Here is a 17571-nt window from a genome sequence, read left to right as displayed (position 1 = left end):
GCAGGTGATGCAAGGTCTGAATGCCCAACCTTACATCATCAAAAGCGAGATCAAAGGTGTTTGGCTGCATGAAGGCCATAGTTTGCCAAAAGCGGGTAAGCTGCGAATGACCAACTAAATATCAACAAAAGGTCTTCGGATGCAAGTGGGTGTGAATATCCCACCATACAAGTATGGTGGAGAGGAAGCTGTGAACAGCCGACCATAGTTGGCAAAAAGCGGGTGAGAAAAGGTGCGAATGTCCAACCATACATGATCAAAACAGGGAGCGGAGGTGTTTGGCTGTGACAAGGTGTGAATGTCCACCCAAAATTAATGAAAAGTGGGCAACAAGTAGGTTTGAATGCCCAACCATACATCATCAAAAGCAGGAGTGGATGTGTTCGGCTACAAGAAGGTTTGAATGTCCGAGCATAGTTTGTAAAAAGCGGGTAAGAAAAGGTTCGAATGCCCAAACATACACCATCAAAAGAGGGAGCGGAGGTGTTCCGCTGTAAGAAGGTGTGAATGTCCGACCATAGTTGGTAAAAAACGGGTAAGAAAAGGTTAAAATACCCGACTGTACACAATCAATAGCGGGAGCGGATGTGTTTGGCTACAAGAATGTGTGACAGTCCGACCATGGTTTGTAAAAAACGGGTAAGAAAAGGTGCGAATGCCCGACAATGTATGATCAAAAGAGGGAGCGGAGGTTTTCGGCTACAAGAAGGTGTGAAAGTTCAGCCATGGTTTGTAAAAAGCTGCTAAGAAAAGGTGCAGAGGTTTTCGGCTACAAGAAGGTTTGAATGTCCGACCATAGTTTGTAAAAAGCGGGTAAGAAAAGGTTCAAATGCCTGACTATATACCATCAAAAGCGGAAGCGGAGGTGTTCGGCTGCAAGAAGGTGTGAACGTCCGACCAAAGTTTGCAAAAAGCAGTTAAGAAAAGGTTCGAATGCCCGAATATATACCATCAAACGCGGGAGCAGAGCTGTTCGACTGCAAGTAGGTGTGAATGTCCAGCCATAATTACTCACAAACGGGTAAGGAAAGGTAGTATTGCCAGACCATACATGATCAAAACAGGGAGCTGAGGTGGTTCAGCTGCAAGGTGTGAATGTCTGACTATAGTTTGTAAAAAGCGGGTAAGACAAGGTGCGAATGCCCGACAATGTATGATCAAAAGAGGGAGTGGAGGTCTTCGGCTGCAAGGTCTGAATGTCCAACCATAATTTCTAAAAACCGGGTAAGAAAAGGCTCGAAAGCCCGACTATACACAATCAAAAGCGGGAGCGGGAGGTTTTCAGCTGCAAATCCTTCACTCAAACCAAGTGAAAACTGCTTTGTCCTTCATATTTATCAATGTCTAGATCGACTTCAACAAAGAACAACATTTTACTTTGCAGTAAAGAAAGAGCAAATCAAAAGTTTTAGGAATCCGAGAATAAGCTTATTTTCATGAGTTCTGCACGATTATTGATTTTTCTATAAATGAATGCCTTCACTCAAACTATGTTAAAACTAGTGCTGTCAAGAGATTAAAAAAAATTTGAGATTAATTAATTATGATCTGTAATTAATTGATCTAATTAATCTATTTTAATCTCACCTAATAGAAATGCTGAAAAAAGCCTTCAACTTGAGGTATTTCCATTTAAAATCATTACATTATTGCGGCAAATCAAAAGATTGATAAATAACAAAAAAGCAGCTTTATGAAGTAATTTATTGTTTTTAACAGATTTGAACAGATGCTGTACGAGTCATTTACATTCCACTGTATTTGAGACTAGTCCCAAGCACTGCCTGCAACCTTTAGTTTCAACCTTTTTTCAATCTCCAAATAATTAGAAAATAAAAATTAAATAAAACATCAGATCCATATAAAGTGCTGTAAGTTAACACATCAAAAAACAGTAACAACACTTTTCAGATCAATAGAAGTACTGGACACTGAACTTGTTGCTTTTCCTCTGCTTCAGATAATATAAAATAAATAAAACAGAACCAGCAATCACAGTGCTGTTAGCACATCAAAAATAACATTGTTCATCATCACAAAATAAAGTGCTGAAATAACATCAAGCAATCACTTCTAATGGGGTACAGATGACATGGCAGCTATGCTGACCTCATGCTTCTTATTTCTTCTTCTTCAGCCAGTCGCTGAGACAGACCAGCTTGGTCACATTTTCTGGGAGCAAGGCTGCCCTTTTCTTTTGTACTATGTGGCCTGCGAGACTAAACAGTCTCTCACAAGGTACGGAGGTTGCCGGGGAGGCCAGGTACTTGCGTGCCACGACTGACAGCTTTTCATAGGCTCCTGAGTGAGCATACCACCACTGCAGGGGACAGTCATCAATACTGATGCTGGGCTCTGCTCTGTAGCGCTGCAGCTCTCCGGACTCCATTCCATCTTCTTCTGAGTCAGACCCCAGCAGAAGAGCGCTTCTCCTCTTCTTCTGAGCTGGTTGATCATCCTCTGTGGAGGGCTGGAGAGTAGCTGCTCTTCTAGGCTCTGCTGCTTGGAGCATGTTTTCCAGACTGGTCCACACCTGAATGAATGAATGAATGAATACATAGATGGACAGGTAGATTTATTTTATTTTGTGCAGCACTTTGTGTTGCATTTCCTATATGTAAAAAGTGCTATATAAATAAAGCTTGATTTGATAAAATTGGACTCAATAGTCCAGCTTATCCTTATAGTCTTTACTTGTTCCCTCTTTTCTCTTGGAAGACATTTCAAATCCTTGAAACGTGGATCCAGTGCTGTGGCCACCTTGAACCACGTCTCATTGACTACAGCTTGCCGTGCTTCCAAGTTCCTCTGAACTTCACCACATAGGCTGGATCATCATCAGTGATGTCCATGACACGGTCCAGATGGCGAAAAGCAGGCAGCACTACAGAGCAAGAGACGTAGGCCTCACCACCCAGCAGCTCAGTCACATACCTGTAGAGGTGGATAAGTTTGAAAAATAAACATCGCTGGACATTTAAATTTCCAATTTAATTGCCCCGAGAAGTACTACCTAATGTTCATTCATTTTTGGATGACACATGTGTAGTTTATTTCATTAAAATGGACAGGTGTTTATTTGGGCTTACCTGCATGGTTCAAGCAGGACCTCCAGCCTCTGCAGTTTCCCCCACTCAGCTTCGGTTAGCATGACCCATCTGTGGTTGTTCTGTTGGTCCAACGTAGCCTGGACAGCCTCTCGGTTGCATAGGAGGCGTGAGACCATTGCGAGTGTCGAATTCCACCTGGTTGGTACATCTTGTATAAGTTGCTCGCTTTTTTTTCCAAGTGCAACTTGTTGCTGGTTAAGTTCTGTGGTACTTGCAGGGCTTTGTTTGAAATGGCCAACAATCTTGCGGCACTTTGCTAGTACACCAGCAAACCCACTGCCATCGAGGCAGACTGTGATGGTCCTCTGGAGAATGTGAGCATTGCAGGCGATGTGCTCATATGGAAGGGCTCTCATAGCAGCCAGCATGTTTGCTGCGCTATCTGTATCGATGGTGGATATCTTATTTCCAATTCCCCAGTCATTTGCCACATTGAGGAACTGTTCGGCGCATTTATCAGCAAAGTGCCTGGTTTCTGTTTTCATGACGGTCAGCGCAAACGAGTTGAGGTTCCACTCACCATCAATAAAGTGTCCGGTCACCCCCAAATAGCTGTGGTTGCCAGCTGAGCTCCAGTGATCTCCGGTTATAGCAACAAAGTTGGGCAAATCCTCCACCAAAATCTCAAGTTTGTTTTTCTTTTCGCCGTCGTACATCTTGCTGATTTTGGTCGTCACTGTAGTCCTGCACGGTGGCTTGTATGATGGGTCATTGGACGCAGTTTGCAACACCTCTGTTAACCCCTCGTCTTCCACTATGTTTATCGGCCTGCAGTTCATCGCTATCCACTTGGCAAGAACATTCGTCAGCCTGTCGGTCGCAGACTTGCTCATACGCGGGATGTTCTCCTCGAGTTTAGTTTGGCGAAGAGCTTTGCTATAGATCGCTAAATTGCTAACGTTAGCTGTGGCTGCACTCGCGACTGGGTGCTTTGCGTTGATGTGGTAGGCTAAACTTGAGCTACTTCAGTGGTAAGCAAACTCCTTCTTACAAAGAACGCAGATCACTCTACCTTTATCAATGGTGCCGTCGAGGCGTTTGTGAAATGTAAATTTTCCATTCATTGGACCGACAACTCTTACATGCTCCTCACCTTGCCCAACTACAGTGGGAGCCTATCAGCTTATCCCAAACCATCCCAAACACAATGACAGCCAATCAATGTCCACTTCAGGGTGTGACAGACCATTGATTTCCAACCCAAGTACAAGAAGCCCAACGTATAAAAACGGATTTTAAAAAAAGGCAACTGGCATTCAGAAACAGCAAAGTTAGAGATTAAAAATTAGATTAACGCGATTAAAAAATATAACGCACTAAAAATCCCTGTAATTAATTAATCTCCATTAACGCGATAATTTGACAACCCTGGTTAAAACTGCTTTGTCCTTCATATTTATCAATGTCTAGATTGACTTCAACAAAGAACAACACTGGATTTTGCAGTAGAAGAAAGAGCAACACTGAAGGATCAGTAATCCGAGAATAAGCTTATTTTCATACGTTCTGCATGATTTGGGATTTTATGTATAAAATGAATTCCTTCACTCAAACCAAGTTAAAACTGCTTTGTCCTTCATATTTATCAATGTCTAGATCGACTTCAACAAAGAACAACATTGTATTTTGCAGTAGAAGAAAAAGCAACACTGGAGGATCAGGAATCCGAGAATAAGCTTACTTTCATGAGTCCTGCACGATTTCGGATTTTCCTATAAAATGAATTGCTTTGCTCAAACCAAGTTAAAATTGCTTTGTCCTTCATAGTTATCCATGTCTAAAATGTATCAAGCATAAAATTCCTCATATTACCCTGAATGAGAAAGAAGCATCCCTTTGGTTGAGCAATACGTTCCTTTTGCGGAGTTATGCATGATTTCGGATTTTGCTATAAAATTCATTCCTATTGATTGTGTACAATCGGGTATTTTAACCTTTTCTTACCCGCTTTTTACCAACTATGGTCAGACATTCACACCGTCTTACAGCGGAACATCTCCGCTCCCGCTTTTGATGGTGTATAGTCAGGCATTTGAACCTTTTCTTACCCGCTTTTTACAAACTATGGTCGGACATTCAAACCTTCTTGCAGCCGAAAACCTCTGCTCCCTCTTTTGATCATACATTGTCGGGCATTCGCACCTTATCTTACCCGCTTTTTACAAACTATAGTCAGACATTCACACCTTGCAGCTGAACCACCTCCGCTCCCTGTTTTGATCATGTATGGTCTGGCAATACTACCTTTTCTTACCCGTTTGTGAGTAATTATGGCTGGACATTCACACCTACTTGCAGTCGAACAGCTCTTCTCCCGCTTTTGATTATGTTTTGTTGGATATTCGAACCTTTTCTTAACTGCTTTTTACAAACTTTGGTCGGACGTTCACACCTTCTTGTAGCCGAACACCTCCGCTTCCGCTTTTGATGGTATATATTCGGGCATTAGAACCTTTTCTTAGCAGCTTTTTACAAACCATGGGTGGACTTTCACACCTTCTTGTAGCCGAACAACTCCGCTCCCTCTTTTGATCATACATTGTCGGGCATTCGCACCTTTTCTTACCCGTTTTTTACAAACCATGGTCGGACTTTCAAACCTTCTTGTAGCCCAACACATCCACTCCTGCTTTTGATGATGTATGTTTGGGCATTCGCACCTTTTCTTACCCATTTTTCAGTAATTATGGGTGGACATTCACACCTTCTTGCAGCTGAACACCTCCTCTCCCGCTTATGATGGTGTATAGTCGGGCTTTCAAGCCTTTTCTTACCCGATTTTTACAAATTATAGTTGGACATTCAGACCTTCTTACAGCCGAAAACCTCCACTCCCTCTTTTGATCATACATTGTCGGGCATTAGCATCTTTTCTTACCCGCTTTTTACAAACCATAGTCGGACTTTCACATCTTTTAGTAGCCGAACAACTCCGCTCCCGCTATTGATTGTGTACAGTCGGGTATTTTAACCTTTTCTTACCCGCTTTTTACCAAATATGGTCGGACATTCACACCGTCTTACAGCGGAACACCTCTGCTCCCGCTTTTGATGGTGTATAGTCAGGCATTTGAACCTTTTCTTACCCGCTTTTTACAAACTATGGTCGGACATTCAAACCTTCTTGTAGCCGAAAACCTCCGCTCCCTCTTTTGATTATACATTGTTGGGCATTCGCACCTTATTTACAAACTATAGTCAGACATTCACACCTTGCAGCTGAGCCACCTCAGCTCCCTGTTTTGATAGTGTATGTTCGGGCATTTGAACCTATTCTTACCCCCTTTTTACAAACTATGCTCGGAGATTCACACCTACTCACAGCCGAACAACTCCGCTCCCGCATTTGATGATGTCTTGTCCGGCATTCTAGTCTCTTCTAACACATTTTTCAGCAATTATGGTCGGACATTCACACCTACTCACAGCCGAACACTTCCGCTCCCGCATTTGATGGTGTATAGCCGGGCATTCTCACCCTTTCTCATCAGCTTTTTGCAAATTATGATCTGACATTCACACCTACTTGCAGTCGAACAGCTCTGCTCCCGCTTTTGATTATGTTTGGTTGGATATTCGAACCTTTTCTTAACTGCTTTTTACAAACTTTGGTCGGACGTTCACACCTTCTTGCAGCCAAACACATCCACTTCCACTTTTGATGGTATATATTCGGGCTTTCGAACCTTTTCTTGCCCGCTTTTTACAAACCGTGGTCGGACTTTCACACCTTCTTGTAGCCAAACAACTCCGCTCCCGCTATTGATTGTGTACAGTCGGGTATTTTAACCTTTTCTTACCCGTTTTTTACCAACTATGGTCGGACATTCACACCTTCTTACAGCGGAACACCTCCGCTCCCTCTTTTGATGGTGTATGTTTGGGCATTCGAACCTTTTCTTACCCGCTTTTTACAAACTATGCTCGGACATTCAAACCTTCTTGTAGCCGAACACATCCACTCCTGCTTTTGATGATGTATGGTTGGGCATTCAAACCTACTTGTTGCCCACTTTTCATTAATTTTGGGTGGACATTCACACCTTGTCACAGCCAAACACCTCCGCTCCCTGTTTTGATCATGTATGGTTGGACATTCGCACCTCTTCTCACCCGCTTTTTGCCAACTATGGTCGGCTGTTCACAGCTTCCTCTCCACCATACTTGTATGGTGGGATATTCACACCCACTTGCATCCGAAGACCTTTTGTTGATATTTAGTCGGTCATTCGCAGCTTACCCGCTTTTGGCAAACTATGGCCTTCATGCAGCCAAACACCTCTGATCTCGCTTTTGATGATGTAAGGTTGGGCATTCAGACCTTGCTTCACCTGCTTTTCACCAAATATAGTAGGACATTCACACCTTCTTGCAGCCGAACACTTCCGCTCCACCTTTTAGTGTTCTATCACACCTTTTTTTCACCGCATTTTATAGATTATGGTTGGAAATTCTCAACCACTCTCATCCGAAGACCTCTTCTCCCGCTTTTGTTAATATATTTGAACTTTAGTCGGACATTCACACCTTCTTGCAGCTGAACCACCTCCGCTCCCTGTTTTGATCATATATGGTATGGCAATACTACCTTTTCTTACCCATTTGTTAGTAATTATGGCTGGACATTCACACCTACTTGCAGCCAAACACCACCTCTCCCGCTTTTGATGATGTATGGACCGGTATTCTTACCTTTTCTAACACATTTTTCAGCAATTGTGGTCGGAGATTCACACTTACTCACAGCCGAACAACTCCGGTCCCGCATTTGATGGTGTATAGTCGGGCATTCTCACCCTTTCTCATCAGCTTTTTGCAAATTATGATCTGACATTCACACCTGCTTTTGATAATGTATGGTTGGGCATTCGCACCTTTTCTTACCCATTTTTCAGTAATTATGGGTGGACATTCACACCTTCTTGCAGCTGAACACCTCCTCTCCCGCTATTGATTGTGTACAGTCGGGTATTTTAACCTTTTCTTACCCGCTTTTTACCAAATATGGTCGGACATTCACACCGTCTTACAGCGGAACACCTCTGCTCCCGCTTTTGATCATGTGCGGTTTGATATTCGAAAATTTTCTTTCATGTTTTAAAGCAATTATTGATGGACATTCAAATCTTCTTGTAGCCGAACACATCCACTCCTGCTTTTGATGATGCATGGTTTGGCATTCGCACCCTTTTTTTACCCATTTTTCAGGAATTTTGGGTGGACATTCAGACCTTCTTGCAGCCGAAAACCTCCGCTCCCTCTTTTGATCATACATTGTCGGGCATTCGCACCTTATCTTACCCGCTTTTTACAAACTATAGTCAGACATTCACACCTTGCAGCTGAACCACCTCCGCTCCCTGTTTTGATCATGTATGGTCTGGCAATACTACCTTTTCTTAACACTTAATTTTTTATCAAACGTCCCACCATTCCGACACTTTTTTCCTCCTATTGTCGGAATGGCGGTATGTTTTTTGTTTTTTTTAACATACCGCCATTCCGACAGTTCCTTTTAATAGCCTATTTTTTACCCAAAACATTTTGCACTAATGATATGCCGGCGCAAATACGCCCTAAAGTTTGGCGCACAAGCTTTGCACATGCAGAGGCCACAGCCTCGCAAACAAACTTTAATAATCTATTATCAAAATCCCCTGAATTTCAAATATAAAAATACAGATATTAATGTAACTCTGGCGAGACTGAAACTGATTAAGCAGAAATACAGTGTCAGTGAGCTGTCACAGCAGCCAGCTGGAGCGGAGCTCTCCACAGAGCCCATGCGTCTTTTGCACGCTGTCATCATATGCAAAAGTAATAAATGCAATTACAGATATCACGGCTACTGCACAGGACACAGTTGCGAGCACTCTGCCTTGCCTTGCCAATAGGAGAAGAGAGAAATGACAGCATAGAACGTATAAAACACAACAAAATTCAGTAAAAACGTTTATTCATGTTATTCACGTGATTTATGAGTACTCACTCCAATTTTGGGAAGCGCGGATGGGCTTTGCGCATTTTGCACAAACACACAGCCGCAACGGTTGTAGCTTTATACAGCCTGTTGATATCTTAAGGACCTAACTAGTCACACCTGGGAGTAAATGTCATGTAGAGATTGTTTTTACATGACATTACAGCTGAACATATAGCTTTCATCCACAAACCAACGTGGGAGAGCCCGAAGACGCATGTGCCAGACGCACATAGGCATGCGTAAAACCAATTTTGACCACTTCATACTGTTTATTTGCTTTCTTTTAGTTAACTTTCGTTTCTTTTGGATTCTTGTGCGTGTTATGGAGCCGTTTTGGTCCATGTTTGTAAGCCTTTTTTTCCTGGATTAAATTTTCGGAAGTTGAAACAAGTGGCATTGGAGTGTGTGATTGAAAACCACCGCGGACTGCTTCTCCTCCTCCAGTTGCCGAGACTTTGTGTTTTTCATAACGCTTGTCTATAAACATGTTAAACATATAAATTGCATGAACAGAAAGAAGGGACTCACCTGTTGAGTAACACACATTTCCTTATACGGAAAGCCTTGTCGGAATGGTGGGACATTTGAACGTCAGAATAGCGGGATGTCGCAATGGTGGGATGTCGGAATGGTGGGACGTTTGCATGTCGGAATGGTGGTATGTCGGAATGGTGGTATGTCGGAATGGTGGGATGTCGGAATAGCGGGATGTCGGAATGGCGGGATTTCGGAATGGGTGTTGCCACCCCCTTCATCATATACACAGTTATTTATACATCCCCTTCCACCATGAAGCGTTGTCCCTTTTTGTTTCTCTCTTTGTTCTTAAAATGCTGTTATGCATGTCTAAACCAATCCATTAAATTAGATCATTTTGGCAGTAAAGCGATCTACAATGTGCTTGGTCGCAAAGCTGCTCATCTGTGGTAAACAGCTCTTCAGAAAGGCATTCTTCAATTGATTTCACTAATTCTATGTAATAATTTTGTGATTTCCTACAAAACTACACTTCTTCTCCCATCTGTCTGAGTATTTAATATTGTCTGGGTCCCGTTAAAACATGTATTTTTCCCATCTAATTCCTTGTTTGCTTTAAAACAAGTATTCCCCATTTTCTATACCTTCAGTAGCCAACCAGTTTGTATGGAGTACACTGGAGCAACTTGACTGATCAGTAAAACACTGCTTTTGTTGTCACCGCAAGGCTTCCCCCGTCGGTTGTTTCACTGAGACTACTGAGTAACTATAACTCAACACAGTTTATACACATAACATTCATATACATACTAACAAACAAACAAACAATTATTTATCGCAATTTTCTCATCTCTGTTTGAACGTACACCCAGGTAAATATTCCTGTAGTCTTCTCATACCGACTATGGACCCATTCATTGTTTAACTTCACTGTTTTGCAAATCCTAATTGAATATTACACATTGACATTGAACTTTACTTGATAAGCAGGTCTTCATTGCATTCAGCAGCCTATATGTGAGCATCTATGTGTAAGCTGTTCTTCTTTGCATTTATCAGCAGCAAGCAATTCTTCATTGCACATGCATATGAAAATAGTAAAACAATTCCAATGCGTTAGCGAAACCTTCTATATCAGGAGTGTCCATCATGATGCTGGGAATAGAACCTCTTTCCTAGAATAGTTCAACCTTCATTACTCAACTGATCATAACTCCGCAATGAGCACATTTCAAAGTATCATTCCTCTACATGTATTCAAAAATCTATGTGTAAATGTTTAATATTTCTTATATTTGTTGATGTCATTCTGTGTGCATGTGGCCTAAACCCAATCTCTGTGTGGCAATTTTAATTTAAACAAGTTGAACTCTGCCTCTGATCATTTAAAAAAGGTGTGTACCAATATCAACCTTTCTCAGGTAATTACTGATCCTACAAAACCAAAGAGATCCTTCAAGGTTGTCCCTGATTGGCTCAATCTTAACATATCAAAGGTAGAAAATCCGCAGTATCTGAACTTGGTGTTAGTTATCACTGCTCAATAGCCTGTATCAGAATTGCAAAAATGAAAACATTAGGTCCACGCTTGGTATCCAGATCCTGAAACATCTCCATGAGCAGGCTTTTTTTTAACTGATCTGTTGAATAGTTATATGACACTGTTAAAATCCCAGATGAAGATCTAGCACTTGACCATTTTTGTAAATCTTCTAATTCCATAGTTGATAAACACGCCCCTTTTAAAAAGTATAGAACTTAGAACAGGTCTATCCCTGGCTTTCGGCAGAACTGTCTTCTTTACTTTTTTTTCCCCTCTTCCTGTTCAGCATTATGTCAGAAGAATTGTAGTCTGAATACCTTTGATGCCAAACAGATTTGTTTTGCCAAGGGAAGTTTTATAAATGTAAAGCTCCCCTTGATGCCCATTTATTTATTTCTGTTTACAATATATGACATGAACTGAACTGAACCGGACCGGGGGACAAGGAAAGAAGAAGAGGAAAGAAGAGGAAACAGAACAAAAATAGAAACAAAAACCAGACAACCAGCTGCTACACCTGTAAAAAACAAAACAGACAACAATCCATGGCCTCTGAGGGGAATCCAGCCTTAGCGCCACCAGGAGCACCTGAAAGCAGACAAGCAGAGAAAAAACAAACACACAAACAAACAAAAACAAGCACAAGAAGCGGCAATCGCATACAACACAGCTGTGGATATAGATGACCTGAGACGACATGATAATACATCAACTGCTTAGTGACCATGCTACTGGACTAATGAATGTGTGTGTGTGTGTGTTAGAACATGCAACACCCATGGCACAGGACCTACATGATAACCGTGCTTAGTTATGAGTGTATAAGCGTACAGGGCCACAATCCACAGCCCCCCCCCCCCAAGCAATCAGAAGCAGGCAGAGAGGGCCACAAGACCCAGGCCACCAGCAGCCCCCACAGAGCACAGAACCCAGGCAGCCCACTGCAGGGGCAACCACGCATCCACCCAGAAGACTGCAGAGGAAGCCCCCGGAAAGAGCCCCCATAAGCATAGGGCAGAGGCACTCCGGGAACCAGGGGTAACAGCCCACCGACCCCGCCAGGCCCCAGCTGCCCAGACATGGGCCGTGCACTGGACCTGGGCCCCAGGAGCCCGAGCGCCCCCAAACCCCCCGGCAGAGGCCCCACCCAATACCCAGGAGGGCCAAGCGCCCCAGACAGCCACAAAGTGGGTCAGCGCCTGCCCCAGCGCCCCTGGCCAAGTGCCCTGGGAGTCAAGACGTGCCCACAGGTGGGTGAAGTCGCGAGCAGTGGGGAGAGGCAACGCTGATGCCCCATCGGGAGAAACACAGGCAGGCCAGGCGACAGCAAGTCCCAGATCCAGGCCCAATCATTACCACACACACTTTCACGTCCCATACATCCACACATCCACACATCCTACCTCCCTCGACTCTGCTGGGGTGTAGTGCAGCGGGCACACCAGGAGGCCAGCAACCCCCCAGCCACCACAGACCCCGAACCAGCAGAACAATTAATTAATCCTCCTGGCCCCTCCTGCCCCGAGCAGACACCAGGAAGCAGGGGTGTGCGAAGAAGACCCCTCCCCTCACCCTTCTGGCTCTTCTATATTTTCTAATAGTGAGCAATTAAAATTGAGGGGCAGCCAAACTTGTAGAACTGGTAGCGCGGCACTCTGGGCAGCCTACATACCCAAAGAGCCCCGCCCACCAGATGCCACTCAGTGTAACCACCCCCCAAGACCTAATGTGTGTGTGTGAGTGTGTTTGATAAGTAGTAATGTCTAAGGTGTAATTAAAACAGGGGCAGGGAACTGCAGAGTGCAACCAAAGGGGACCACCTACGTGGCCCCATCCACTACATCCCACCGAACACACACGCCCCCAAAACCCTTCATGTGTGAGTGTGTGCTGTGTACAGGAGCCAGAAGGGAGAGGGGTATGGGGATATATACCGGGGGAGCTACTCTCCCCCAGAGAGGGCAGCCAGGGACTGGCTGCAATAGGCATCCCCGCTACCTGGGAGCCAACAATGGGCAGGAGGGCCTGATGTCCACCAGGCTCGGGGCCTGCAGCGACCATATTGCGGGAGCTACTGTACCCCCAGAAGGTACCCATCCCGCCCCACCCCAGTCAACCCAACCCAACCCAGGAGGACCTCTACAAAAAACAAACAAACAACATAAAAAAAACAAACAAACCACCCGGTCACACCAGTCGCAGCAGCCCGGGCCTGAGACCCACCATCACCCAGCAACCCACCACCACCACTATGTGATAAAACTAATCAGAGGGGACCAGAGAGAATGAAATTCAGCCAATTGATGTTTTGAGGAGGCAGACATTGTTTCCATGCTAATATAATCTAAAAGAAAATTTCTAAACTGGTTAATACACAGATTGTTCTTCGCTTTCCAGTTCATGAGAATAGTTTTCTTTGCGATACATAACACTGTGACAACCATGTGTGCTGAGTTAATTTCCATGTTGATGTTGTCTAAGTCACCCAGTATGCACAGTGTGGGGCATGCAGGGATGCTACACTTTAGCCATGTTGATAGGTCCTCATAGACTTCAAGCCAGAACTTCTGGACAGGCGCAGAAAACCACAAAGCGTGTGCATAATCATCAGGTGTGTTATCTGTGCAATGTGAGCAGATGTTTGAGTGTGTTAGACCCATCCTGAACATCCTTTGTCCTGTATAGTGTGTTCTATGAAGGATTTTGTATTGTATGAGCTGTAAATTAGGATTTCGAGTCTTTATGAAGGTGTTCAAACATATTTGTGGTTAGAAGCTATGACCAGAACTGATGGATAAATCTGCCTCCCATTTTGAGGATGGAAGAGACATTGTGTCATCTATCTTAGACAATAATTTATATATTTTTGATAGTAGTTTTGGGGTACAGATGCTTAGAAATTCTGCTACCCTAGTCGGGGGTTGTAAGTCTGGTTGGTGGAGGATATATCCATCCATCCATCCATCATCTGCCGCTTATCCGGGGGTCGGGTCGCGGGTGCAGCAGCTTGAGCAGAGAAACCCAGACGTCTCTGTCCCCGGCCACTTCCTCCAGCTCTTCCGGGGGGACCCCGAGGCGTTCCCAGGCCAGCCGAGAGACATAGTCTCTCCAACGTGTCCTGGGTCTCCCCCGGGGTCTCCTCCCAGTGGGACGTGCCCGGAACACCTCCCCAGGGAGGCGCCCAGGGGGCATCCTAACCAGATGCCCGAGCCACCTCATCTGACTCCTCTCAATGCGGAGGAGCAGCGGTTCTACTCCGAGCCCCTCCCGGATGACTGAGCTTTTCACCCTATCTCTAAGGGAGAGCCCAGACACCCTGCGGAGGAAACCCATTTCGGCCGCTTGTATTCGCGATCTTGTTCTTTCGGTCACTACCCACAACTCGTGACCATAGGTGAGGATGGGAACGTAGATTGACCAGTAAGTAGAGAGCTTCGCCTTCTGGCTCAGCTCCCTCTTCACAACGACGGGTCGGTGCAGAGCCTGCAACACTGCAGGCGCCGCACCAATCCGCCCGTCAATCTCCCGCTCCATTCGTCCGTCACTCGTGAACAAGACCCCGAGATACTTGAACTCCTCCTCTTGGGGAAGGATCTCATTCCCGACCCGGAGAGAGCATTCCACCCTTTTCCGGCTGAGAACCATAGTCTCGGATTTGGAGGTGCTGATTCTCATCCCAGCCGCTCAACACTCGGCTGCGAATCACTCCAGTGAGAGCTGAAGGTCACGGCCTGACGACGCTAACAGAACCACATCATCTGCAAAAAGCAGAGACCCGATTCTGAGGTCGCCAAATGGGACACCCTCAACACCCTGGCTCCGCCTAGAAATTCTGTCCATAAAAGTTAGGAACAGAATCGGTGACAAAGGGCAGCCCTGACGGAGTCCAACTCTCACCGGAAACGTATCCGACTTACTGCCGGCAATGCGGACCAAACTCTGGCACCGGTCATACAGAGACCGAACGGCCCCTATCAAGGGGTCCGGCACTCCATATTCCCGGAGCACCCCCCACAGGACTCCACGAGGGACACGGTCGAACGCTTTCTCCAAGTCCACAAAACACATGTAGACTGGTTGGGCGAACTCCCATGCACCCTCCAGGATCCTGCAGAGGGTATAGAGCTGGTCCACTGTTCCACGGCCAGGACGAAAGCCACACTGCATCTCCTGAATCCGAGGCTCGATTATCCGACGGATCCTCCTCTCCAATACCCCCGAATAGACCTTACCAGGGAGGCTGAGGAGTGTGATACCCCTATAGTTGGAACACACCCTCCGGTCCCCCTTTTTAAAGAGGGGGACCACCACCCCAATCTGCCAGTCCAGAGGCACTGTCCCCGATGTCCACGCGATACTGCAGAGGCGTGTCAGCCAAGACAGCCCTACAACATCCAGAGCCTTGAGAAACTCAGGACGGACCTCATCCACCCCCGGGGCCTTGCCACCGAGGAGCTTTTTAACCACCTCGGCAACCTCAGCCCCAGAAATGGGAGGCCCCGTCTCCGAGCTCTCCGACTCTGCCTCTTCCGAGCACGTGTTGGTAGGATTGAGGAGTTCCTCGAAGTACTCCCCCCACGACTCACAACATCCCTAGTTGAGGTCAGCAAAGCCCGTCCCCACTGTAAACAGTGTTGACTGTGAGCCGCTTCCCCCCCCCTGAGACGCCGGATGGTGGACCAGAATCTTTTCGAGGCCGTCCGGAAATCGTTCTCCATGGTCTCACCGAACTCCTCCCAGGCCCGAGTTTTTGCCTCAGCAACCGCCGAAGCCGTGGCCCGTCCGGCCCGTCGGTACCTATCAGCTTCTTCCAGGGTCCCACTGGCCAAAAAGGCCCGATAGGACTCCTTCTTCAGCTTGACGGCTTCCCTCACCACTGGTGTCCACCAGCAGGTTCGAGGGTTGCCGCCACGACAGGCACCGACCACCTTACGGCCACAACTCCGACCAGCTGCCTCGGCAATGGAGTCACGGAACATGACCCATTCGGACTCAATGTCCCCCACCTCAAATATGGTTGAAGCTCTGCCGGAGGTGGGAGTTAAAGCTCCTTCTGACGGGGGATTCTGACAAACGCTCCCAGCAGACCCTCACAATACGTTTGGGCCTGCCAGGTCTGATCGGCATCCTCCCCCACCAGCGGAGCCAACTCACCACCAGGTGGTGATCAGTTGACAGCTCCGCCCCTCTCTTCACCCGAGTGTCCAGGACATACGGCCGCAAGTCCGATGATACAACCACAAAGTAGATCATCGAACTGCGGCCAAGGGTGTCCTTGTGCCAAGTGCACATATGGACACCCTTATGCCTGAACATGGTGTTCGTTATGGACAGTCTATGACTGGCACAGAAGTCCAACAACATAACACCACTCTGATTCAGATCGGGGGGGCCGTTCCTCCCAATCACACCCCTCCAGGTCTCACTGTCATTGCCCACGTGAGCATTGAAGTCCCCCAGCAGAATGAGGGAGTCTCCGGTAGGAGCATTCTCCAGTGCCTCCCCCAGAGACTCCAAAAAGGGTAGGTACTCTGAACTGCTGTTTGGCGCATAGGCACAAACAACAGTCAGGACTCGTCCCCCCACCCAAAGGCGGAGGGAGGCTACCCTCTCGTTCACTGGGGTAAACCCCAATGTACTGGCACACAGCCGGGGGGCAATAAGTATGCCCACACCTGCTCTGCGCCTCTCACCACGGGCAACTCCAGAGTGGAAGAGAGTCCAACCCCTCTCAAGAGTACTGGTTCCAGATCCCAAGCCGTGCGTCGAGGTGAGTCCGACTATATCTAACGGTCTGATGAAGTTTCAACAATAAACAACAAACTTTGTATTATGAGAAAGAACCAGACTCATTCTTCAGGAATCCGAAAATAAGCTCTATTTTACGAGTTATGCACGAATTCGGATTCTCCTATAAAACGAATTCCTTAACTCAAACCATGTTAAGACTGCTTTGTCCTTCATATTTATTCATGTCTAATCAAGTTTCAATGATAAACAACGTTGTACTTTGTAGAATGAGAAAGAACTTCTTCAGCAATAAGCATCTCTCGACAAATGACGAAATACAGATTTTGCTATAAAATTAATTGCTATCAGCCTGACTTAAAACTGTTTGTCTTCCTTATTTATCCACTTCAAATCAAGTTTCAACTATTAAAAAAATTTTGTAGTTTGAGAAAGAACAACTTAATCTTGAGCAATCAGTATAAAAAGAGGGTAAGCAAAGGTGCGAATGTCAAACCATACATGATCAAAAATGGGAGCGGAGGTGTTTGGCTGAGACAAGGTGTGAATGTCCACCCATAATTAATGAAAAGCGGGCAACAAGTAGGTTCGAATGCCCAACCATACATCATCAAAAGCAGGAGTGGATATGTTCGGCTACAAGAAGGTTTGAACGTCTGACCATAGTTTGTAAAAAGCGGGTAAGAAAAGGTTCGAATGCCCGAACATAC

At 45.7% G+C, this 17571-nt stretch overlaps 1 protein-coding gene across 1 annotated transcript; it reads right to left on the bottom strand.

Moving 5' to 3' along the window:
- Positions 1-2780: 2780 nt before the first annotated feature.
- Positions 2781-4193, bottom strand: LOC140312515 (E3 SUMO-protein ligase ZBED1-like). The gene is made up of 2 exons (XM_072390309.1): positions 3090-4193; positions 2781-2934 (listed from the first exon to the last, which is right to left on the bottom strand). Exons 1-2 carry the CDS (start codon positions 3941-3943, stop codon positions 2781-2783), a joined length of 1008 nt encoding a protein of 335 aa, XP_072246410.1. The 5' UTR covers positions 3944-4193.
- Between the last annotated feature and the right edge of the window lie 13378 nt (positions 4194-17571).

The sequence above is a fragment of the Leuresthes tenuis genome, unplaced genomic scaffold (genome assembly GCF_036924035.1).
Source record: "Leuresthes tenuis unplaced genomic scaffold, fLeuTen1.0.hap1 SCAF_8, whole genome shotgun sequence".
NCBI lineage: Eukaryota > Metazoa > Chordata > Actinopteri > Atheriniformes > Atherinopsidae > Leuresthes > Leuresthes tenuis.
Note: the sequence above shows the minus strand (reverse complement) of the source record. Positions and strands in the feature narration are given on the sequence as shown.

Excerpts from the sequence above, each read along its gene's own strand:
- LOC140312515 (XM_072390309.1), bottom strand. The coding sequence starts at position 3,943 with ATGAGCAAGTCTGCGACCGACAGGCTGACGAATGTTCTTGCCAAGTGG. Across the intron at positions 2,935-3,089 it reads GTCCTGCTTGAACCATGCAG|GTATGTGACTGAGCTGCTGG; the intron begins GTAAGCCCAAAT and ends CCACCTCTACAG.